The sequence below is a fragment of the Dipodomys spectabilis genome, unplaced genomic scaffold (assembly GCF_019054845.1).
Source record: "Dipodomys spectabilis isolate Male_0828 unplaced genomic scaffold, ASM1905484v1 ptg000030l, whole genome shotgun sequence".
Lineage (NCBI taxonomy): Eukaryota > Metazoa > Chordata > Mammalia > Rodentia > Heteromyidae > Dipodomys > Dipodomys spectabilis.
Window position 1 is genome coordinate 12,757,755 of NW_024870707.1, and position 25,596 is coordinate 12,783,350.

The window sequence follows — 25,596 nt, forward strand, 5'->3', positions numbered from 1 at the left end:
TGCTGCTGTTGTGACGAGGTGTGTGGCTGTAGGTGGATCTGGGCCCATGTCCAGCCTCTTTCCTTGGCTTTCTCTGAGGGGAGGTAATGGGGGACGGGGTCCCGAAATCTTGTCCAGGATGTTGTTCCAGGCTTCCATCCTGCTGGACGCCTTGCCTCCCCACAGAGGATGAAATAAGCCATTTTATCAGGTGACAAGAGGCTGCTTGCTTTATTTGCATATTACTAAGACATAATATTCTGTATTTAGTTTTCATTGTCTTTGATGGGGAGGTGTTGGGATTTGAACTCAGGACTCTGCACTTGTTGGGAAAGTGCTCTACCACTTTGAGCCATGCCTTTAGCCTTTTTATGTTTGTTGGTTGTGTTTTTCTAAGACAGGATTTCTTGTGATGCCCAGTGTGGGTTGGTTGGTCCTTCTGCCTCAGTTTCCTGAGCACTGGTGTTCTATGGAACACCATAGAATGGAATGGCTGCAGTTTTTTTCCTTGGTCAATTTGATTGTGGTCTTCTCTTGGGATGGTTTTTGGTTGGCTTCACTTTTTAGGTTTACAGAAGGATCAGGGGCAAGTGCAGGGAGCCCCCTGTAGTTGGCTCCCATTGCTTCAGTCTGACATGCTTGTACATAGTTAGCCCTGTGCAGCCTTGGCCACCTGTTTTTCTACAGCCTGAGAGCATAGAATGGTGCTTCCTTTCCTGCACGAGCCAGAAGACAGAAAGAACATGTCTGTGTCTAGGGGTCATACCACCCGTTTGCCTGTTGTCTGTGACCGCTTCCCGCCTGGCCACAAGCCTGAGACAGAGGAAAGCCTCATGTGCCAAAAATACCTGTTCTCTAGCCATTTTTTTCAATATTGGGGTTTGAACCCAGTACTACATGCTTGCTATTTTAAAAAATTTATTATAAAGGTGATGTACAGAAGGGTTACAGTAACGGAAGTCAGCTAATGAGTCCGTTTCTTTTTGGACAGTGTCACCCCTCCCCTTGCTCTGTGTTCCTTCCTGTTCCCCCACCTCCACACACAAGTTGTATAGCTCATTTTCGACAGTACCTGGTGCGTACCTCTGCTGCATCTGTTCACCTTTGTTTTGGTTATTTTTGAGATAGGGTCTTGCCTTTTTGCCTGAGCTGGCGTGGGCCGTGACCTATTTTACACCACATGCCACAGCTCGGCTGGGGTGACGGGCATGGACGGCCAGATGCAGCTTTTTTATTGGTTGTGATAGGGACTCCTAAACTTTTTGCCCAGGCCAGTCTCTAACTCTTATGCTTCTGCTTAGTTTCTCAAGTGGCTAGAATTTCAGGCATAAGCTACCATGTCTGGTCTGTCTGGCTATTTATGGAAACTATTTGTGGACTTCATTAAAAGACTAGAGGCTACTGGGGACCTCCGAGCATGTTTCCTTGTGGGACTTTGTCTGAGGTTGTCTGTCGGTCTATCTCTGGAGTGGTCAGCAGGCACAAGGCCACTCTGGAAGCGGGATAGGCATGAAGGGGTGTGGTGCTTGCACGCAGGGCCCAGGGCGGGGGGGAGGAAGAGGGAAGTGTCTTATATGAAGTTTGGGACCTGTAGGACAGCTCACATCAGTGGTGGTCACTCATGACCACATTCTGCCCAGTGCAGCTGCAGAGTGGCCCTGGCCATTGCTGACCACTGTGTTACTGTCCAGCTACCCCTTCTGCCTGCTTTGGGTCTCTGTAAGCTTTCTTCCAGTGTTCTGCTTCCTGGGCTTCCACACGGGATTGTGCCCCTCAGAGAATTCCTGGTCCTGTCCCTGTTTTTGTGACCTGGCTTGGAATTAGTCTTTGTGGAGGTAACAGGTGAAACTGAGCCACGCCACAGCAGGGTAAGGGCCATGTGGCACCAGAGACTGAGATCAGAGTGATTGCGGTCACAAGCCAAAGACACCAAGTATTTCCAGAATTATGGGGAGCTGCAGGAGGCAGGAAGGATACGTTTCCCTAGACCCTTTAGAGGGAGCTTGTTCCTGCCATACCTGTATCCTTCACTTATGTGGGTTCTAGACCTAAGAGGGAATACATTTCTGTTGTTAGCATCTCCTTGGCTGCTGGGTTGCAGGCTCATGCTTCTAACCCCAGAGTTGTAGCTGGCGTCTAGCCTGGCTAGACAAATCTAAACTTGTCTCCAATGATCCTGCAAGAGCTGGAAGTGGAGGCATGGCTCAAATGGTAGAGCCAAAACAACTAAGCAAGATCAGGAGGCCTTGAGTTCAAGCCCCAGTACTGGAACCAAAATAAAATCCCTCAGCCTGCTGGAGTGACATGACAGCCCGCCATGTGCTGCTGTGCCTGTGAGCTGGGGGTGGGGACAGCTTGGTCATGATGTAGAGTGCTGGGCAAGATGTCTCCATGACACCAGACCAGCCCGCAGGACGGCTTTTGTGTTGGATGCCTTCTGGGAGGGAGGGGAGAGGTTAGGAGCCTGGCTCCAGGGCTCATCGCTGAGTTTGGGGTGCAGAGGAATTGGGGGGGGGCTTTCATTTTCTTTGGCAATGCCACTGGAGCTGGGACAGGCTGTTTGGTGGAATAACTCTAGAGAAACCCACTTAACCAAACTTTGTCTCCAAAGGGCTCCCCAGTGTTTAACAAGCCCACCGGGCCCTGGGTCCACCCTGCCCGTCCTCCCAGCCAGGGATGCTGGGCACACCTTGCTTACACAGACCTTTCTGGAGGCGACATGGCACCAGACTAGGCAAGCTTCCATTGGATACTTTTGTGTGGACACTGGCTAGTGGCCCGTCCCCATAGCTGTTCTCTGCTGGCCTGGCCCTGGACAGAGTCCCCCTCCATGCTGGGCTCGGCTCAGAGAGCAGGCAAGCAGGCTAGGCCTGCCAGGCTAGGTCCTGGTCTCTTACTTTTGACTCAGAAACTTCAAGGGTCTTGCAGCCCATCGGTGGACATCTGTAGGTCTGGTCTAGCCACAGCTGCAGCTTGCTGTGGCCCTCCAGACTTCATTCTGAGTCGTCCTGAGAGAGACGGGGTCTGATGGTCGCATATGTGCCGGGCTCGGTCTGCTGGTTGGCAGAGAGCTGGGCTGCAGCGCTCAGTCCTGGTGGTCCTGGGACAGAGGCCCACCTGGCTGTGCCTTGGTTTCCAGAGGTGGCTGAGGAAGCAGCTAGATGTCAGGACTAGACAGGAACCAGGTTCCATCCAGTGTGGGTGACTGATTCCTTACCATTGATGGGGAAACAGGCCCAGAGAAAGCCAGGCCCCGCCCAGGGTCCACGATGGAGAGGGAGGTGATCTGTCCCAAGTTCTCCCTAGGACTCCTGGGATCTAGTGCGGCTTGAGTCCAGCCGATTTGGTGCCAGCTTGGGGCTCGAAAGGAAGAATGCCAGGGTCCTGTGAGCCTGCGGGCCAGTGCCTGGGGCAAGGGCACAGGTTCAGTCTGGGCCCTGGGGCCTGCCTGGGAAGCAGAACCAACTTCCCAGAAGAGCAGGAGGCAACCTGTGACCTGATCTTGAAGGACAGATCAGAGTTCACCAGCTTTTTGGGAGAAGAGCCAGAGGAGAAACTTGCCCAGGGCAACACATAAAATCAGAACTTGTGTGAACGCTTCTCTGGGGTATAATTGGGGTCACAGAGATCCCTGCTGCAGTTGGGCACCATGGAAGGCTGCTGTTGCTTTACTTTCCCCACCCGCTGCCTCAGTTTACCCAACAAGTCTTCAGTCTGGGCCCTGTTGCTGTGGTGTGTGCACCCTCTAGTGGCCAACTCACATTATGAGCTGGGGCTAGGAGCTGGCACCAGGAAGGGGCCTGTCCTCAGGAAGCACAGGGATCTTTGTAGGGTTCCTTGTGGAGGAAGCAGGTGGACTAGCAGAGTCCACCCACTGTTCCACGCCCTCACTTTGGCCAGGCATCACAAGACAGAGCAGTTGGCCCATGGGCCAGGCTATGCCGGAGGCTCCGGTCCCTTTATGTCTGGCCCCCAAGCTGCTTTGTGACTGCTGACAAGTGACTCCAGTATACCAGAAGTGATTCTGGCCCTGATATTTTTGGTTCTCTGGGTCCTTGGAACCAGGAAGAACTGGAATAAATGCATGAAGGGGGCGTGTCTGGCCCCAGCTGCCTTGGGAAGCATCTGTGTCAGGGTTGATAGGGACTGGCCTCGGGTTCCATGGGCATCTTCCACTGGAAGTTGTGATAAGTCCCATGGGCAGGCATGGGCCTGAGACATGTCTATACGAGCCCTGCCTTCTGTTCTCTGGGCCCTGGGTCCCAGAGATGGCTCTTTAAGGTGTGATTTTCAACTTGGGCCTCGTGTCCCCAGGACCAGTCACCCCTGTGCAGAGGCTGCAGACCCCATCGCTCCACGGACCCCGGGAGGACTCGCTTTCACATCTCTTATCTGTGCGGGAGAGTGAGGCCAGCCACAGGTGCTGGGAGCATTGATGGCCAGGGGATCCCCTGGACCTCTGGGGTGAGGGACACATGCCGCTTTCAGGAAAGGAGGGACTTGCTTGAGACCAGCATGGCCCGGCTTCCCTCTGCGCCAGCTCATGCCTAGCCCGGCTGCAGGTGCGTCCTGGTTGGGGGAGGCACGCGGTCCCCTTGTCTGCTACTTGGGTGTAACTCTCAACACCATTCGCTTGCCTGCATTGTGAAGGGCTCCACCGGGAAGCATCTCTGCCCCCCAGGCTCGGCCCTGGGGCCCCGTGGAGTCCGGGGAAGCATGTCCTAGCACATGTTCAAAGTGTGTGAAGGTGCCTTGCCTGTCCCTCACCTGTAGCCTCTGTTCAGAAACCAGGTTTGGGTTGCTAGGGTTAAGCGTCACATTCCGAGGGCCTGTTCTTAAGGCCCAGGTGTGTGCAGTGGAGCCCTGCTAGTTGCTAGCCAAAGCCTGAACCCTGGGTTTAGGCCGGGCTGAGGTCAGAACACGTGCAGCCCTGGAGATGTTTCTAGTCTCTGCCTTGGTAGTCGGGGGTGAAGTGACCTTTGATTCAGTGTTGGCATTGGGGGAGCCCTAGTGTCTTAAGACCTTCAGGCCTCTGGGCCCTGCTCCTTGGGCTCTGGGAAAGGTCAGGGCGTGGGGGAGAGTAACTCACTTGATGGACGTCCCCAGCCCTGCCTGGGAGCTCAACCGCAGAGCAAGATGAACACCTGCCCATAGAGCAGACATGGGGTCCCAAGCTGCAGGGAGAAGAGCTTCATGTACGAAGTGGCCATTCCATCAGGCAAGTGAGAAGAAACAGCCATGGTTGGGGCCAGCGGGGGGCTTCGAAAAGCAGGGCTGGAGGCTGAGGGCTGAGGCCTGGAGAAGGGCTTTCAGGAGAGCTGACGGAGGCACGCTGGTGCAAGCCGGAGGGCCGGGCTGTGTGGCTTTCATCTGGTTACTTGGCTTGTCCTCTATAAAGTAAGGAAACAATAGTGCCAACCACAGCAGGGCTCCTGTGAGGATGAACTGGTGACCATAGGAAGACCTGGGTGACCGCAGACCCCCGAGCCCGGCCCGTGTCTCCGCAGGGGCCGAGGAGGTGCTGCTGCTGGCCCGGCGGACAGACCTGCGGAGGATCTCTCTGGACACGCCGGACTTCACCGACATCGTGCTGCAGGTGGACGACATCCGGCACGCCATCGCCATCGACTACGACCCTCTGGAGGGCTACGTGTACTGGACGGACGACGAGGTGCGGGCCATCCGCAGGGCCTACCTGGACGGCTCGGGCGCGCAGACGCTGGTCAACACGGAGATCAACGACCCCGACGGCATCGCCGTGGACTGGGTGGCCCGCAACCTCTATTGGACCGACACGGGCACCGACCGCATCGAGGTCACGCGCCTCAACGGCACCTCCCGCAAGATTCTGGTGTCCGAGGACCTGGATGAGCCCCGAGCCATCGTGCTGCACCCTGTGATGGGGTAAGGCGGGGCTGTGGGCAACGGCTGTGTGGGGGGCGCACGCGGCACCCCTGGGGCCAGCGGTGGGCAACGGCCGTGGGGGCGCACAAGGGGTGCACACGGCACCAGAGGCCTGGAGGGGAACGGTGCAGAGGGAGGCCTGGGCCAGGATGGTGGGTGGGGCGACCCTGTGGGCGGGGCCTCCCCAGTGTGCCTAGCCAATAGGGCAGGGCTTCAGAGTTCCTAGCCCATGGGCAAGGCTTCTCCCCTTCCTAGCCAGTGGGCGTGGCCTTGGTTCCTAGCCAATAGGTGAGGCCTCTCCCCTCCGAGGCTGGTGGGCGGGGCCTCCCCAGAACAAGGAAATGATGGGCCGGGGCTCCTCCCTTGTGGGGCGGGGCCTCCTGGGTGCTGCGAGGCTGCTGGTCCGTGGACCAGATTTTGGGAAGCACGGGGGCAGGCTGTTGTCTGATGTGTGGGGAAGCCTGGAGACCCTTGGGCTTTCATTTGTCCTCATTCCTTTCTTTTTTGTTGTTGTTGGTATGAGGTTTGAGCTCTGAGCTTCATGCTGTCTAAGCAGGATGGTTCTACTGCTTGAGCAAAAGCTCCCTCCCCGGACCCAGAGTCCTCGTTCCAATTTTCCCTTTTAAGTCTCTGTGCAAGCGATGAGCTTATGGGTCAGCATGGGGTCAGCATGGGGCCTGCGAGACCCCAGCAGCTCGGAGAGTTGTCCAGTGCCTTCCTGGGGCTCCTGACTCCACCTGAGGTGGGGGCCTGTGGTGCTCTAGGGTTGGGGCTGGGGTACACTTGATGTCACGTTGGCTGTGTCCTGAGATGCCCTGGAGCTGAAGGACAGAGGCAGTGGCTGCTGAGGACCCAGGGGCACCAAGTATGTCTCCTTTTTGTGGGCCAGAGCGGGTTATGACTGTCTGTGCCTGGCCTCCCTCCTGTGGAGCCCTTGCCAGGCTGCCAGCATTTAGCGAGCACTCTGATGGATGCTGCCATATGCATTTGCTTCTTTTCCAGCCTCATGTACTGGACAGACTGGGGGGAAAACCCCAAAATTGAGTGTGCCAACTTGGATGGGCGGGAGCGGCATGTCCTAGTGAACACCTCCCTCGGGTGGCCCAATGGCCTGGCCCTGGATCTGCAGGAGGGCAAGCTGTATTGGGGTGATGCCAAGACTGACAAAATTGAGGTAAGTTGTACACACGGGACAGAGGACAGGGGCATGGGACAGAGCGCAAGGACCCAGGACAGAGGGCAGGGCCACGGGCTGAGGGAGCGGGTGGGCTCGAGAAACCCCTTGGTGCAGCTGCATACCATGTGGCCAGGTGCTGTATTGCTGCCCTTAAACCCTGACTTTCCTGCAGAGCCACGTGTCTGGGCACGGTGGCTCGTCACATGTATGTGAGTACTGATGAATGCCTGTGTTCTGATGCTTGGCCAAATGGAAGTCTTAAAATTTAAATGTAAATTTTTTATTTGCTGGCACTGGGATTTGAACTCAGGGTCTTGCTCTTGACAGGCAGGTGCTTTACTACTTGAGTCATATCCCCAATCCTTTTTGCTTTAGTTGTTTTTCTTTCTTTTTTTTTTTGGGGGGGGGGTCCGGTTGTGGTGCCTGAACACTGTCCCTCACCTCTTCAGCTCAAGGCTAGCACTCTACCACTTGAGCCATAGCACCACTTCTAGCTTTTTTCTTTTTGCTTATGTGGTGCTGAGGAATTGAACCCAGGGCCTCAGGCATGCAAGGCAAGCGCTCTACCACTGAGCCACCTTCCCAGCCCAGCTTTAGTTGTTTTTCAAATAGGGTCTCTAATTTATGCCCAGCCAGGCTTGCCCTCTCAGGAGCCCTGGCCGGGGGGCGAGGGGGGGGGGGGCCGGCAGACAGGAATGAGACCACAACACAGACAGGCCATGGGATTTCACACTGCTTCTCAGCAAAGAGAGCCTTGGCACTGTGGGTGAAGGGAACTCATCAGGAGTGCTCAAGGTGAAGGCACCACCTTGAGGTGGCCTGTTACCTTAATTGCAGGGCCAGGGCATGGCCATCTGGGTTTTATGAGGGAGCCTCTGTGATGAGGAAAGAGCCATTTCTTGTTCCTTCTCATGTCTGCCTGACACCTCTTCTCAAGTACATGGGGCCAAGCAACTATGGGCTGATCCCTCAGAAACTTGAGCAAATTGAATCTTTCATGCTTTACGTTGCTTTGATAGCAATGTGAGCTACCTACTACAGAAAATGGGTACCAGAGAAGTGAGGTCATCATGGTGACTGGATCTAACCATGTGGCTTTTAGGCCTTGGGAACTAGATTGGAAGAGTTTGGAGAAGCAGACTAGAGAAGAGAGAGCCCTTTGTGCCCTGCAAGCAGAGCTTATTGGGCACCTCAGAAGACCAGAGTGCTGGTAGAAATGCACAGTAAATCTGTGCTCCTAAGGCTTCAAGAGGAAGTGAGGACTCTGTTGGAAATTGGACCACCCAGATTTCAGAGGAAGGCCTGGGAGGTCAGGCCCTGGCCTGACCCTGGCATGTCAGAGTCCCTGAGAGGGCCATGTATGGAGGCCTGTGAGGGAAGACCGAGCTGTAGTACAGATCCCCAGAAGTCACAGATGCCAAAAACGTGGAACTCTGCCACCAAGGAAAGCTGTAGGCAGCCAGTGGTGCTGGCCCAGTGAGAGGGTATGTGGCTGCAGATCATAGCCCTATGGGAGGGGCTGTCCAAGCCGTGGGAGAGCCCATTGTGGCAGGACGTGCCCCCAGAGGTATGGAGCTATAGGACTTAATGTTTGCTGGGCTCAGTTTCAGTTCTGTTTCTTTCTGATCCTTTCTTGATATCCTCCTGTGGTCCTTTCTTTTAGAATGGGAATGTTTATTCTGTGTCTTGGAAGTATTCATTTACTTTTTGCTTTTACAGGGACTCACAGCTATGGGTTTTGCCTAGAGTCTCGGTAGAGACTCTGGATGTCGACTTTTGTACCATCTTGGAACTATGAGCCTCTTTGGAGGCCTGGGTCAGAATGCTAGGGCTGGGATATGAACTCTCTCACACATGCTCACGTATTGAATACTTGGTCCTCAGCTGGTAGGGCAAGTTAAGGAGATGCTGGGAAATTTAGCAAGCAGGCCTAGTTGGAGGAAGTATGTCACTGGGGGTGTAACTTTGAAAGTCACATGTGTTCACTTCCTCTTTCCCTACTTCCTGTCTGCCATGAGATGAACAGCCTCCTCTACATGCTCCTACCTGATGCCATGATGTTCTATCCAAGGGCCGGGGGCCTGTGGGCTGAATTCTCTGAAAGCAGGTGCCGAAGAGAGCTCTCCCCCTTTACATTGCTTTTCTGGAGTATGGGAACACAGACCCCAAAGCCCACCTCTGGAGGCCCAGGTTGTGGAAGGAGACAGAATTCTAGCACAGGGAGAGCGCATCTTCACGGGTGAAAGGAAGACTTCCAGATACATTATTACGGGAGGGTGGAGCCCAGGTCCTTCACATGTTAACTCAGTGCTCCACCACTGAGCTAAACCCAACCCTTACATTGCTGTGGCACTTCCTGTGACTTGGTGACATTTCCAAGAGGTTTTATTGGAAGGCAGCCACGTGCTGGCCGTGCCAGTGGCCAAGAATCCTGAGCCACCAACTTAGGGAGGAAGGATTGAATCCAGCGTGGTTTGGTGGTGTGTGGCCTGGCTCTGGACAGAGCACAGCCCCCGGAATACAGCCCTGCATGCTGGAATTGGCTGCCCTGGGAAGAACATCACTGGCAGCTGCACTGCTCCCTTGATGGCCTGGGAGAAGAACACAGGTCTGGGAGAGCTGGTGAGCTGGTGAAGTGGGTGTATTTAGACAGTGTTAGGGCACAGGCAGATCAGATTGACCCCAAGGGGGTATCCACATGGGGTCTCCTGCCAGCCTGTGACAGCAGTCCTTGGAAATCAGGTTGGAAGCCAGCCTGAGCAGGGACAGCGGGGAGTAAAGGATGGCTCCCAGAGTGGGCCCAAGCCACCCCCATTGCCTCTCCGTGGGAAGCAGTCCTGAGCTTCCTCCCTGCTGCTGGGTGGGGCCCAACCAGGTCAGCCCGAGCGGGTTGGAGCTGTAGCTGGGGACCTCAGTGGTGAGGGCTGGGGTCCTGGCATTCTGCCCATCTCCTTTTTTGCTTTCCCCAGTTGCCCGGACTGTTTGCTTTCCCAGTCTACTGGGTTAGAAACTCCAGTGTTATGCTGTCAGGAGGCAGCCTCTGGGCAGCCCAAAGGCTGCCTCCTGAACCCCCTGTCAAGCCTAGAGCCCCTCAGGTACCCTCCGCCACAGTCAGCCTACCTGGGGACAGCTTCCTGTGTGTGCCCACCTCCCTGCCCCCTGGGCAGGCTCACAGCTGGTCTGGCTGTGAGCTCTGGACCTGCTGTGTTTATGTCAGCCGTATGCAACCTCATTTGCAAAAGTGACCAGGTCAGTGAACACCCTAGAGTAGGAGTGGGAAATGACCAAGGGCCATTTTAATATTTATAACATCAGGGCCTGGGAAGGTGGCTCAATGGTAGAGCGCTTGCCTCGTATGCATGGGGCCCTGGGTTCGATTCCTCAGCACCACATCAGCAGAAAAAGCCAGAAGTGTTGCTGTGACTCAAGTGGTAGAATGCTAGCCTTGAGTTGAAGAGCTGAAGACCCAGAGTTCAGGCCCCATGACCGGGGGGATATAACAGGCAGATGGCAGCCACCAAAAAATAGATGAGAGTGGACCTTGGTGACTCAGGCTAGTCATCCTAGCTACACAGGAGGCTAAGATCTGAGGATTGTGGTTTGAAGCCAACTTAGGAAAATCTGTGAGACTCTTATCTCTAGTTAACCAGCAAAAAAGCCAGAAGTGAAGGTGTGGCTCAAGTGGTAGAGAGTCAGCCTTTAGGATTAAAAAAAAAAAAACTAAGGGACAGTACCTAGGCCTAGAGTTCAAGCTCCAATAACAGCACCATAAAAGGAAGGAAGGGAGGGAGTAAAGGAAGGATGGGAAGAGAAGAAAGGGAGGGAGGGGTATGAGAATCATACATGTCATACATGTCCATCTGTCCTGTCATGTACTAAATTATTTCACAGGCCTTATATGTCCTGTGGACCAGATATTGTCCATTCTTGTCCTATTGGTTGAGATGGGGGTCTCACCAACTTTTTGCCTGGATTCGCTTGGACTCTCAATCCTTCTGGTCACTCCCTACCAGATAATTGGGATCAAAAGCATGAACACTACACCTAGCTCAGTTTGGGCAGAAAACCAGAATATTTCATGATCTATGAAAGTGATGAAGAATTCAAAATTCAGGGTTTGCCAATGAGCTTTGTACTGTTCAATCTGTAGGTAGGTTGAGACTGAGCTGTCCGTTTTCTTGGGTGTGGGGTCATTTTCTTCCTGTTGTTCTCATTCTGCCCCTTTGGCCCCTCTCCTGCCCTAGTTGGTCTGCAGAGAGGGGTGCAGGGTCCCCAGGCTGTGCCAGGCGGTGCCTGTCCTGGCTGTGTTCGTCTCCCTGTACTTCTGAGGCCATAATCCCAGGGAGAGCTCCTCCACCCGACTAACCCACACCACGCTCTACCTCCTGTCCCGTGTGGTTTTGTGATGGACCAGCCACACAAAGGTGTTCTACACAGACTTGCATTGCTCTGTGTGTGTGTGTGTGTGAAAGAGAGAGAAAGAGTGTGTACTAGGGTAGGCAGGTGTTTGTCTACTTGAGCCAAGCCCTCAGCCCTTTTGGCTTTCATTATTTTTCCAATAAGGTCTTATACATATGCTTGAGTCAGCCTATACTGCAATCCTATGTATGCTTCCCATCTTCCTGGGATGATAGTTAGGAGTCATTGCACCAAACTTGTATAATTCAAGATGGAGTCTTTGAAACTTTTTTTTTTTTTTTGCCAAGTTGATCCCTGACTATGATCCTGTTGATTTCTATGTCCCTTGTAGTTAGGATTACAGGTGTCAGCTATGGTGCTCAGCAGCATTGTTTTGTGTCTTCTTGTGTGGGCAAAACACAAACAAGAACACTGGACCGTGTGGACTGAGGCTACGCATCTCCGCTTATACTGCTCACCTGAGCTGCTGGCCTGGGGAGAGAGCTCAGCCTAAGGCATCGGTGCAGCCTCAGGTGAGGCCACAGATTGCACTGGGTCTGCTCCAGCTGCCCCAGGGAGTGGCCTTAATGAGCCTCTCACTCTGATTTAATGACTGTAGATTGGAGCCAGGGTCCTTTGTTTTGTGCCATTGCCTGGGTGATCTCGCTACTGTCTAGTACAATCCTGTTATGATGGGGAAGCTGAGGCCCAGGATACAGAATACCAACATGTGGGCAGAACTGGGTAGGAGCCCTGATTGCCAGTGCCAGGTTGTTTGCTCTTCCCAGGGGACAGCAGTTTTGTTTCTTGCCATCCAGTGGTGTTTTCTGCTCAGACCACGACGGTTCTGCCTTGTGTTTTTGCCACCTGCAAAACAGCATTTGTAGCTTTTCTGATAAGCTGGGAGTGGGGGTCCTGCCTGGGAAGGCTTCCATTGCCCGGCACTGGGATGATGCTTCTGCCTGGCTGGGGGTTGTTCCAGTCCCACCTTGGCCTCGGCGTCTCTGTTTCAGCTGGAGAAGGCATTTGCTGTTTAGCTGTGACCTCTGGGGCTTTGTGGAGGTTGCTTCCAATCCACACTGACTCTTGCAGAGAAGGGTGGCGCGTCCAGGTGGCTGGTAGCACCCTGCACCGGGATGAAGGCAGCTCAGGTCTGCAGGCCTGCGCTCTGCGGAATGCCTCTGGCCCTGAGTGAGCAAGTGATTAGCTCGGGGGACGCAGAGCAAACTTGCACAGAAACTAGGATTGCCCAACGCTTCCAAGCACCTTGTGTTGGGTGTGATCCATGGCTCAAAGCCAGCCAGGGGGGCTGGGAAGGTGGCTCAATGGTAGAGCGCTTGCCTTGCATGCATGACGTTCTGGGTTTGATTCCTCAGCACCACATAAGCGGAAAAATCTAGAAGTGGTGCTGTGGCTCCAGTGGTAGGGCGCTGGCCTTGAGCTGAAGAGCTGAGGCACAGCGCCCAGGCCCAGAGTTCAGGCCCCATGACAGACCAGAAAAAAAAAAAAAAAAGCCAGTCAGAGCAAGAAAGTCCATGAGACTCTTATCTTCTAATTAACCCGCAAAAAGCTGGAAGTGGAGGTGTGGCTCAAGAGGCAGAACACCAACCTGGAGCAAAAAAGCTCAAGGACAGTGTCTAGAGTTTAAGTACCAGTACCTACCCCCCCCCCCCGCCCCCCCCCCCCACGCCATTTGTCCATCACTCCAGAAACAATTGCACTTAGCATGTCTCAGTACCTGGCAAGGTGTAGAAGAAGCGGAAGCTCCTGGAGTGGAATGTGCCTCTTGGGGGCAGGTTCAGGGTTGGTGCTCACTGGCACAGCCCCACCCATCCAGACTTGTGTCCCTGCCGTCCCACAGGTGATCAATGTGGATGGCACGGAGAGGCAGACTCTGCTGGAGGACAAGCTCCCGCACATTTTCGGGTTCACGCTGCTGGGAGACTTCATCTACTGGACGGACTGGCAGCGGCGCAGCATTGAGCGGGTGCACAAGGTCAAGGCCAGCCGGGATGTCATCATCGACCAGCTGCCTGACCTCATGGGGCTCAAAGCAGTGAATGTGGCCAAGGTCTTTGGTGAGTTGGGGGGACCCTGAGCCCTGGCTCTGCCAGCCTGACTGGCCCAGGAAGGAACAATAGGTCCAGCCTGGATGTGAGAATCCAGCGGGGGGTGCCCTACTCTGGAGAAGTGCAGGACGTGAATGGGGCAGGATCAGGAAAGGGACCGGTGGCATCTTGCCTGGAGACATGCCCTCGGTAGTGAATCTAGACCAGGAACATTGCTGATCGTTGTGGCTAAGTTTGCCAAGTGCCCCAGGCTTCAGGGCTGGGGTGTTCAAGGAACCTGTTTGCTAATCACAGCAATTACCTCATGAACACCAAAGAGAAGGAGGCAAGGCTACGTAGCCGAGCTTGGGACTTGCTGGGTCTGCCCACCCTAGGCCTCAGGAAACCTCTGCCTGCTGAACGTGTAGCTGGTGAGAGGGCCCAGCTTAGCTCTGCCACCAGGTGGGTGGCTGGAGCTGTGATGTGAGTGGATTTGAAACGAGAGGAAATGCTGGAGCGTAGACCTGAGGGAGCAGGCAGGCAGGATGTGCCCGCCAGCACGATGGTTGAGCAGAGACCTGGCGTGGGAACGGCGGCTGATCTCACAGGCAGCTCGTGCTTTCTGTTGCCATTATAAAACACATAAAAACATACTGTGCCTAGTTACTTAGGAGGCTGAGATCTGAAGATCACAGTTCAAAGCCAGCCCAGGCAGGAAAATCCGTGAGACTTTTATCTCCAGTAAACTACTCAACAAAAGACAAAAGTGGAACTATGGCTCAAATGGTAGAACACTAGCTCTGAGAAAAAAACAAACAAACTCACAGATAGCTCCGAGGCTCTTGAGTTCAAGTCCCAAGACCAGTGCGCGCGATATGCAGCATACACACACACACACACAGATATGCACACACAAAAAACCCCTAAAATCGAAACAGCAAAACCCAGCCATGCTTGTGTTGGGGGTAGCAGTGCATACCTGCAGTCTCAGCGTTTGGGAGGCTTAGACTGGAAGATGGCACGTACAAGGCCAGCTTGTGCTACCTCCCCATACTTCCCCATACTCGCAAAATAGAATCAAGCAAAGACACTCAGTATCCATTGTGGAAGGTGAGAGCCGTCTGTGTTTGTTAAAGAAACCGAGAAGAAAAGGGAAAAAAAAGCCTATCACCATGGGGATACAATTTAAGGTTGGGAAATTGGGATTCTCTCTCATCTCATGATTTATTGATGGGTATGGGGGAGAAAAAGATTTGGTTTTTAGCTTAAACACAGCACTAGATTTAAAAATACTTTTATTGACACTTCAAGAGCTATGAGATAAGCTTCTAAGATAATGGACTGGCCCAAAATAAAAGGACACAGTATTTCTGTTTGTTTTAATAAAGAGGTGCCTTTAGCACCTGTGTCTCACACTTGTAATCATAGCTACTCAGGAAGCTGCAATCCAGAAGATGACAGTTCAAAGCCAGCCTAGCCAGACAAGTCAGAATAACCAGCAATATGCCAGGTTAGAGGTGTAGCTCCAGCTGAGCAAGCATGAAACCCCAAGTTCAAACCTGGGGGAGGGGGTGTATTGAAATCGACTGTTCTGGGCAAAACCTGAGATTTCTGAGGTGGCTGAAGGTGTCAGTAAATCAGGGAATATTCTAGAAGGGTCATGGGAACCAGTCCTATCAGCAGGCCAGGAGTTGAGGCTCCAGGAGAGGGAGTTAGGCCAGTCACTGGTTCTCTGGTTCTTGCTGGGCTGAGTGGAGCTGGGATGGGGCTGGGCAGTGTGGGTCAAGGTCTTGCCTAGCCTGCTGAGCCTATTCCTACAAAGCTTCCTGTGCCTTAGTTTCTTCACCGAGAATAGGGATGACAATAGTTGCTTCTGTGAGATGATGATGGAGGAAGCTAATGCAAACACCTGGGACTGGTGCCTGGTGCCTGGCAGGACCTGATGTATGCTCACCGCCATGTGACTAGGCTGGGGCTGGGAGGACTTTGAGGCCATGGCCCTGGGCTCTAGGCAGAGGAGGGCGGAGGAGGTCCAGAGCCATGTGTCTGCCTCCAGGAACCAACCCGTGCGCAGAAGGGAACGGGGGATGCAGCCACCTGTGCTTCTTCACACCCCGGGCCACCAAGTGTGGCTGCCCAATCGGCCTCGAGCTGCTGAGTGACATGAAGACCTGCATCGTGCCGGAGGCCTTCCTGGTGTTCACCAGCAGAGCCACCATCCACAGGATCTCCCTGGAGACCAACAACAATGACGTGGCCATCCCCCTCACGGGCGTCAAGGAGGCCTCTGCGCTGGACTTTGATGTGTCCAACAACCACATCTACTGGACAGATGTCAGCCTGAAGGTACGGCCTGTGCATCCATACCGCCTGCAGCTTTCCTGTGGGGACCTGGCCCACAGGTTCATACCTACAGTGCTGAACACTTCCTTAAGGAACTATCTTACTGCCGGGTACCAGTGGCATGCGCCTGTATTCTTAGCTACTCAAGAGGTTGGGATCTGGGGATCATGGTTCAAAGCTAGTCTAGCCTAACAAGTCTATGAGACTTATCCCAATTAACCACCAAAAAGCAGGAAGTGGAGGTGTGGCTTACATGGTAGAGCACCTACCTTGAGCAAAAAAGCTCATGAACAGCACCCAGGCTCTGAGCTTAGCCTCGGTGCCCGCATATACACACACACACACACACACACACACACACACACACACACACACACACGAACTATTACATTGATAATTACACAATAGTAACAAAGTATATCTGTTTTGTTAAGTTTTGAAATTATCTTAAAACAATGTACAAAGTTATGTCAGCTCAACAAATCTGTTTGTAAGTACAGTGTATTTTGGTCAGTGTTTCCCCCCTTCCATCGTTCTCTCCCATTTCTCCCAACCGCACCCATCCCCTCAAGTTATCTGGCTCCATTTCCACACGTGTACATTGAGTAGGATGACTGTATTCTCCCACCTTTCCCCTCTCCATTTGTCTGACCTTTCCCCCCATGCACCTAGTTTAACAGGTAAATGTGATGTTGTGACATACGGGTCTAGCACACATGGCTGCGGGCTTTCACAAGGTGTAGTGTGATGTGAAGACATAGAACTTGACAATGACATGTAACTTCCCCACCTGCTGCTGCTTTCTTTTCTCACAGAAATCTTTTTCTTCATTCACAGTGCAAATCTAAACATTTGAGGAAAATACAGGCAAAGTCCCTTTTCTCTCTCTCTCTCTTTTTTTTTTTTGATTGGTCATGGGTCTTGAACTCTGAGCCTGGGCGCTGTCCCTGAGTTCTTCAACTCAAGGCTAGTGCTCTACCGATTGAGCTACAGTATCATTTCCAGTTTTCTGGTGGTTCATTAGAGATAAGAGTCTCACAGACTTTTCTGCCCCTGCTGGCTTTGAATTGTGATCCTCATGTCTCAGCCTCCTGAGCAGCTAGGATTACAGGCGTGAGCCACTGGCACCCTGGGCCTGGGTGCTGTCCCTAAACTCTTCAGCTCAAGTCTATTGCTCTACCACTTAAGCCAAAAAGCAGGAAGTGGAGGTGTGCCTCACATGGTAGAGCACCAACCTTGGACAAAAAAATCTCAGGAACAGCACCCAGGCCCTGAGTTTTAGCCTCAGTGCTGGTATTCACACACAAAAAAGAACTACTCTATTGATCATTACACAATGATCAAGTGGAGCCACAGCTTTACTTCTGGTTTTCTGGTGATTAATTGTAGGTAAGAGTCTAATAGACTTTCCTGCCCAGGCTGGCTTTGAACCATGGTCCTCAGATCTCAGCCTCACAGATACTTCTGCTAGATGCAGTAGGGTATTTTTTCCCAATTCCAAAGATATTCACAGTAGACCTCTTTTTTCTGTTAAAAAGTTCTTTGTTTTACACTGTGTGTGTGTGTGTGTGTGTGTGTGTGTGCGCACACGTGTGCGCGTGCGCAGGCATGCATGTATGTGCCAGTCTTGGGGCTTGAGCTCAGAGTCTGGTATGGTTCCTGAGGTTTTTTGTTCAAGGCCAGTGGTGTACCACTTGAACCACAGCTCCACGATGGAAATTTTCTTGCCTTTTATATTTTGGTTTGCATCTTGGGATAGTTTCAGGAGGAAGATTACTGGGTAAAAGTATATAAGTGAGGGTTTTCTTGTTGTTGTTTGTTTTGCTGGTCCTCGGGCTTGAACTCAAGGCCCGAGCTCTGAGTTTTTTGCTAAAGAAGCAAAAAGTGCTCTACCACTTGACCACTTGAGCCATAGCTCTACTTCTCACTTTTTTGGTGGTTTTATTGGAGATAAGAGTCTCAAGGAGCGGGATGTTGGTGGATCACGCCTGTAATCCTAGCTACTCAGGAGGCTGAGATCTGAGGATCTTCGTTCAAAGCCAACCTGGGCAGGAAAGTCTGTGAGACTCTTATCTCTAATAAACCACTCAGAAAACCAGAAGTGGTACTGTGGCTTAAAGTGGTAGAGCACTTGACTTGAGCTGAAGAGCTGAGGGGCAGTTCTCAGGCCCAGAATTCAAGCCCCATGACTGACCAAAAAAAAAAAAAAAGTCTCAAGGCATTTCCTGCCTGTGTTGGCTTCAAACCACACACAGCTCTCAGATTCCAGCATCCTGCGTATGTAGGATTAAAGGCATGAGCCACTAGTACCCTGCTATACAACTGTTTTTAAGACCTTTGATAACTGTGTATGTGTGTGCACATGTGTGTGGATATACATGTGTGTTAATTATCATATGTATATATCCAAGCTGCTTTTTTTTTTGGTCAGTTGTGGGGCTTGAACTCTAGGCCAGGGCGCTGTCCCTCAGCTATTCAGTTCAAGGCCGAGTGCTCTACCACTTGAGCCACAGCACCACTTTCCTGCCTGGGCTAGCTTTGAACCATGATCCTCAGATCTCAGCCTCCTGAGTAGCTAGGGTGACAGGCATGAGCCACTAGTGCCCAGCCAAGCTGATTTTTTTAAAGTGTTTGTTATATTTATTGTTTTATTTAATTATTTTTGTGTTGGTACTAGGGCTTGAACTCAGGGCCTTGCACTCATACTTGGCTTTTTCACTCAAGGCTGGCACTCTACTACTTGTACCATAACCCCACTTCTGGCTTTTTACTGTTAATTGGAGATAAAGTCTCTGATTTATCTGTTTATGCTGACTTTGAACTGCAATCCTCAGATTTCAGCCTTCAGAGTAGCCAGGATTATAGGTATGAGCCACTATCACTGCTCAGTTTCAAATGTTTTGTTTTGCTTTTTGCTGGTCCTGGGGCTTGAACTCAGGGCATGGGCACTGTTCCTGAGCTTTTTTTTTTTTGCTCAAGGCTTAGTGCTATACCACTTGAGCCACAACTCCACTTCCAGTTTTTTGTGGTTATGGAGATGAGTGTCACAGACTTTTCCTGCCAACGCTAGCTTCAAACTGTGATCCTCAGATCTCAGCCTCCGGAGTAGCTAGGATTATAGGCGTGGACCACTGGCACCTAGCTTCAAATGTTTGTTTTAAGACTCTGTAGTATTGATGATCTGGCCCCACATGTGGCCAGTAGTTGCTCTAGTTGGGCCAGCATTTGTCTCACAGTTAGATGTCTATAAATGTGATGCTGGTGCCTAACTCCTCCCTTTTCCTCCTCCCCTGTCCCAGACCATCAGCCGAGCCTTTATGAATGGCAGCTCCGTGGAGCATGTGATCGAGTTTGGACTGGACTACCCTGAAGGCATGGCTGTGGACTGGATGGGCAGGAACCTCTATTGGGCTGACACCGGGACCAACAGGATCGAGGTGGCCCGGCTGGATGGCCAGTTTCGGCAAGTCCTGGTGTGGAAGGATTTGGACAACCCCAGGTCACTGGCCCTGGATCCCACCAAAGGGTAAGGGCCAGTTTGGTCATCGTGTGTCCCTGTGGTGTGGTGCTGACTGGCCATCTTGGGGGTCTCCGCCTGGTATTTGGAGGTCAGGGTTTTGTTTGACCACCATTAACCTTTAAGGTGTCTGGCATTGGCCAAGACCCTTGGGGATCATCCGGCTCTCTCCCCAAGGAGAAACGGTGGCGGAGTGGAAGGATAGGGTGGAAGCTGTTGTGGTATGCTGAGCGAGACCTGACACCTCAGCTGTCTTGAAATCAGATCCACAGAACAGCCAGGCTGGGTTTCACTCTCTGATCTTACGGACACAGTAACTAAGTTCAGAGAAGTTGAATGACTCCCCCAAGGTCCTATGGTCAGTTAGAACAGCACTGGACTGACATTGGCATCTCATCAGGCCCAGTGCAGGGCCAAGCTGTTATCTTCCATCCCAGCCTGAAGGCTGATGTCCTTGGAAGTCAGGCTGCTTGGAAATGGCACCTTGCATGTCCTGGAGCTGCAGCTTAAGAGCCACCTCAGAGGCAGCCTGGGTCCCTGCCCTGGGCACCAGGGCCAGATAGGCCACAAGCAGAGCTCCTGGACCTGACGTCCCTTTCTGTTCAGGGACACAGAGCCCACCCTGTAGTGCATCCACAATGCGTGTGTCACAGCCTGAATTCTGCTCACACATGGTCTCTTAGGGCGGGAGGCATGGTCTCAGATGAAAGGGTAAGAAGAAGGGTCTCAGGTTGGACACAAGGCCATATAAGCCTTCCAGGATCCTGGATGGATGGATGAGCAGGGGAAGAGGAAGGAGGAGGAGCAGGAGGAGGAGCTGGTGGGGTAGCACAGAGCCCCCTGCTGCACCTCCTTTGCCTTGGGCGCTGAGGAAAGGATCTTTTATCTCAGCTTGCCTCTGTGTCTTGGTTCATGCATCATCCTAGCTACTTAGTTACTTTGTCTCCACCAAACCATCCCATCTCAGCCATCTGTTTCACAATTGCTTTTCTGTGGGACTGCTGTGTGGCTGCACCTGCATGTCTACCTGGCTGGCAGGTGAGGCAGGGCAGGAAGGAGGGTGAGATCATTTGCGTCAGCCTTGGGGGGAGTTAGCCCCCCTCCTGCGGTATCCGGGGGCCCTTCCTGCCTCTTGTTGCAGCATCACTTCCTGGCTTCACCCAGGGTTGAGGGCCGAGCTGAGGAGGTGGTGATGGTGATATTGCCCATGCTACATTTTGTCTTGTTCTGGACAAGGACCCACAGAGCTGCCCCTCCCCTCCCCATGCCTTCCAGCTACATCTACTGGACTGAGTGGGGTGGCAAGCCAAGGATCGTGAGAGCCTTTATGGATGGAACCAACTGCATGACACTGGTGGACAAGGTGGGCCGGGCCAATGACCTCACCATTGACTACGCTGACCAGCGGCTCTACTGGACTGACCTGGACACCAATATGATTGAGTCATCCAACATGCTAGGTGAGGGGTGGGCAACAGGGCACTAGCTTTTCCTAAGCTTTCTACTGATGATTTTAAAGAGAAACAAACCAAAAACCCACTTCTAAAACTTTTCCATGAGATAGAAAAGGACTATGATCAAACTCATTCCATGAAGCCAGTATTACTCTGATACCAAAGCCAGAGAAAGACATAACAAAAAAGAAAGCTGGACTCTGGTGGCTCACATCTGAAATCCTAGCTACTCAGTAGGCCGAGATTTGAGGATTGCAGTTTGATGCCAGCCCAGGCAGAAAAGGCCCCGTGAGACTTTTATCTCTAGTTAACCACTCAAAAACTGGAAGTGACATTTGGCTCAAAATGGTACAGTGCTAGCCTTGAGCACAAAGAGGCTCAGGGTCAGCGCCCAGGCCCTCAGTTCAAGCCCCACAACCCTTCCACCCCCCCCCCCCCCAAAAAAAAATCTTCAGTTGCTGAGTTTAACAACACATTAAAAAGATCATATACTATGATCAACATAGTTTAATTCTAGGAATGCAAGGATGGTTCTACATGAAACTCCATAAATATAATAGAGCACATAGAATTAAAGATAAAAATCACGTCACCTCATTAGGCACAGGAAGGGCCTTTGACATAATTCAATATCCCTTCATAATCAAAACCCAGAGCCTTAGGACGGAAGGTATTTACCATACTTAAGGCAGATACACAACTAATCTACAGTCAACACTGTACTCAATAGTGAGAAGCTAGAAACATTTCCTCTAAAACTAGAAAAAGTACAAAGATGTGCTGCTATGTCACTGTTATTCAACATAATAACATATTACTGTATTATTACGTATTACTAGTGTATATTATTCTTAGCCAGAGCAATAAGGCAAGACAAAAGAAATAAGAGTGCTATAAATAGGGGAAGGAAGAAGTTGAATTATCCCTATTTGCAGTGGATAGGGTCCTTCCGATACTATACTATAAGACTATGGAGTCACTGTAAAACTCTTAGCTCTGCTGCTTTCAGCAAATGTACAAGATACAAAGTCAACATACAAGCTACCACACCTGACTTACTTTGTTCATTAACTTTTTTGCTGAGATTGGCCTTGAAATGTGATCCTCCTGGTCTCTGCCTTCCGAGTAGCTAGGATTTCAAGCATGCACCACCATGCCTGCCCTGTATCTGTCCTCAGGGATCCTGTTGGACAGATGGGGCCAATCCTGCAGGTCAGTGTCTTTGTGGGAACCCATGGCACGTGATGTAATAAACCACAACATACAGTCACCCTGCCACTGTATTCCAGCTACTGTAAAACACCACGTGGGTCAGTGTTCCTAAGACTGACACGCAGTGAGCACTCGGTAAAAATGAAAAGGCCCCTGTAGGACAAAATGTGGTCCCAACCCTGGGAAGGCCCAGACTGGCAGATCACAAGCTTGAGGCCAACTGGGGCTATACAATGAGACCCTGTCTCAAAACAAACAAAACAGAGCAACTTGTGGAGTTGTTACCTGCTGCCAAGTCCACATCCTTATGTTCAGAGTCCTGGAAGAAGTTTGTCTTAGCAGGCAGAAGTGCCTACAGGAGCGAGCCGCCCTCTGGGGGTGGAGCGGTCACCCTGCCTTAAACCTTGGAAGCCCAGGGAACTCCGAGGTGGTAAGAGGCGCTGTGTCTCTGCAGGTCAGGAGCGGGTGGTGATTGCCGACGACCTCCCGCACCCCTTTGGCCTGACGCAATACAGCGGCTACATCTACTGGACCGACTGGAACCTCCACAGCATCGAGCGGGCAGACAAGACCAGCGGCCAGAACCGCACCCTCATCCAGGGCCACCTGGACTTCGTGATGGACATCCTGGTGTTCCACTCCTCCCGCCAGGACGGCCTCAACGACTGCACGCACAACAACGGCCAGTGCGGCCAGCTGTGCCTCGCTGTCCCCGGCGGCCACCGCTGCGCCTGCGCCTCGCACTACACCCTGGACCCCAGCAGTCGCAACTGCAGCCGTAAGTGCCTCCATTCCCCCTCCCCCGCCTGCACTCAGCCCTGCACCTGGGTGGTTGGGCAAGTTGTGCGCTGCTCCAGCTTCTTGATGCTTCCAGGTGGCCCGGGCTACCTGAAGGACCTATGGCTTCATCAAGATACAGATCAGTGGACTAAGCCCAGGCAGGCAATGGTAGCTCACGCCTATGATCCCAGCTACTCAGTAGGCTGAGATATGCGGATCTTGGTTCAAAGCCAGCCTAGAGAAGAAAAGCCTGTGAGATTCTTATCTCCAATTAAATATCCAAAAAGTTGGAGGCAGAGCTGTGGCTCAAATGATAGAGCACTGACCTTGAGCACAAAAGCTCAGGGACAGCACCCAGGTCCTGAGGTCAAGCCTCAGGCCAGCACAAAGAAAATGAAACAAAATTTAAAAGCAAAAAACAAAAAACTGGGCGCAGGGAGCTTACGCCTGTAATCCTAGCTACTCAGGAGGCTGAGATCTGAGGATAGCAGTTCAAAGCCAGCCCGGGCAGGAAAGTCTGTGAAACTCTTATCTCCAATAAACCACCAGAAAACCAGAAGTAATGCGGTAGCTCAAGTGGTAGAGCGCTCGCCTTGAGCTGAAGAGCTGAGGGACAGTGCCCAGGCCCAGAGTTCAAGCCCCATGACCGACAAAAAAACAAACAACAACAAAAAAACCCCCATCATATCAAGGGAACACGCTTCAGCTGGCCACTTCCACAGGCCTCCTAGTCCCCATTTCATAGGAAAAGAGCCTGGGGAACAGACATTTAGTGGCCTGTCCATTGTCACACAGCTGGGAAAATGGAGCAGGAGTAGCTTTGAGTGGCTGCTCCTGACTGCTTGCTGTGAGACTGCTGGGTGGGACTGTGTTCTGGTGGCCAAGGTAAGGAGAGTGGGGTGATGGTAGTGGTAGTGGTGAGGAGTAATTTTCCCATTGGTCCGTGGGGTTGAGGGCTGATGTCACATCAGACTCTGCACCGCACGTGATGGCTGGCACCGCTTGTCATCTGGACCTGTCTGAGCTCCTCAGCCCTGGCCACAGCAGGGCTGGTCTTACCCATCAAGTTTTATCACTGAGACCCGCTGTGATCTGACAAGGCAGGGGGCAGAGCTGAGGTGTGACGAGTCTGGTGGTCTCTTGCCTCCCTGAGATGCAGGAGGGGCCTGGACAGACCGGGGTGGAGACAGACATTGCACGGCTTCTGAACCGGGCAGCTGGCCTTGGTTCTCGGACCTCCACTAAGGAGACACCATGCAACGTTCTGGTCTCTCCAAATGCACAATCTTCTGGCCCACATGCCCGCGAGCTGGGAGATGTGTGGGGATGCATAGCGTTTCTCAATCCCAGGCTGCCTTGAAAACCACAGAAGCTGGCATCGGGGGCTGCGGTTGGCCCCTAGGCTCAGCTCGATTCCCTGCTCTGCAATGTCACCTCCGTTGCTCCCTGACTCCTCCAGCAGTGTGCCTCTCTGGTCTGTTTACCCGGGTTTCAGCCCTTCACCTGGACTCCCACAGGTGTATAGCAAATTCCAGAGCTATGGGGCATCTCATGCTTTCCAGGTGTGAGCTTTAGTGTTCACTACCATTACCTTCCATGTATCTTGATTCTTCATTTGTGCTTGTACTGGGGCTTGAACTCAGGGCCTGGGCACTGTCCCTGATCCTTTTTGCTCAAGGCTAGTGCTCTACCACTTTGAGCTACAGCTCTACTTCCAGTTTTCTGGTGGTTAATTGGAGGTAGAGAAGACTCTCACAAACTTTCCTGTCTGGACTGGCTTTGAACCTCAGTCTTCAGATCTCAGCCCTCCTGAGTAGCTAGGATTACAGGTATGAGCCACCATCATCCAGTAGTGTCCTAATTCTTGATGATCTTTTGTGTTGCTGGGGACAGAACCCAGGGCCTTATGCATGCTAGGCAAGTACTGTATCTTTGGGTCCCACTTCAGCTTGCTAACTTTAAAGTAAGTGTACATCTATTTCAAAACACACACACTTTGGAACAACACTGACAGAAGACATGAAGAATAAAAATCCCATCATGCACCGGGAGGCAGCTCTGTGTCCCTCCAGGCCTTTCCATGGGCATGTGTGCACGTGTGCACGCGCTTGCTTCCACTGGTGACGCTTGGCCCCTGGTCTGTTTGTCCCACCCCAGCACCTTCCACCTTCCTGCTCTTCAGCCAGAAATGCGCCATCAGCCGGATGATCCCGGACGACCAGCACAGCCCGGACCTCGTCCTGCCCCTGCACGGGCTGAGGAACGTCAAGGCCATCGACTACGACCCACTGGACAAGTTCATTTACTGGGTAGACGGGCGCCAGAACATCAAGCGAGCCAAGGATGACGGGACCCAGGCAGGTGCACCTGTGGGAAGGGAAGCTTCTGGATGCAGCTCAGCCTGGTGGTGGCTTTGAGATTGCTGCCCTCTTCACTGAGCTAGGGGGAGGAGGTGGCACCTGAGCAGGGCTTGGGGTAAACAGTGATTCAGACTCCAATTATGTAAGTGCAGGTGTGGTCCCAGCTTGGGCAATGCTAGACTGATTCAGAGAGAAACTGGATTTCCCAGTTATTGAAGTCATTATGGGAAGCGTTCAATTCCAGGGGGCATTTTCTTTCCAAGCTGGTTTTGTGTTGCTCAGGGGTAGTGGGATTTTCTAGATTGTCCTTTATCTCATAGGAAATGTACGATTTTTTTTTTTTTTTTGCCTGTTGTGGGGCCTGAACTCTGGGCCTGGGCGCTATCCATGAGCTCTTCAGCTGAAGGCGCCACTTCTGGCTTTT

At 52.3% G+C, this 25,596-nt stretch overlaps 1 protein-coding gene across 1 annotated transcript in view; it reads left to right on the plus strand.

Annotated features, from left to right (window-relative positions):
- Lrp5 (LDL receptor related protein 5) overlaps positions 1–25,596 on the plus strand; it is a 92,221-nt gene that overhangs the window by 48,429 nt on the left and 18,196 nt on the right. The window contains exons 6-13 of the mRNA XM_042675944.1: positions 5,487–5,883; positions 6,886–7,057; positions 13,320–13,536; positions 15,563–15,852; positions 19,149–19,375; positions 20,642–20,826; positions 22,487–22,810; positions 24,970–25,169. Coding sequence (XP_042531878.1) covers positions 5,487–5,883; positions 6,886–7,057; positions 13,320–13,536; positions 15,563–15,852; positions 19,149–19,375; positions 20,642–20,826; positions 22,487–22,810; positions 24,970–25,169 — 2,012 coding nt within the window. The remainder of the gene's footprint in view (positions 1–5,486; positions 5,884–6,885; positions 7,058–13,319; positions 13,537–15,562; positions 15,853–19,148; positions 19,376–20,641; positions 20,827–22,486; positions 22,811–24,969; positions 25,170–25,596) is intronic.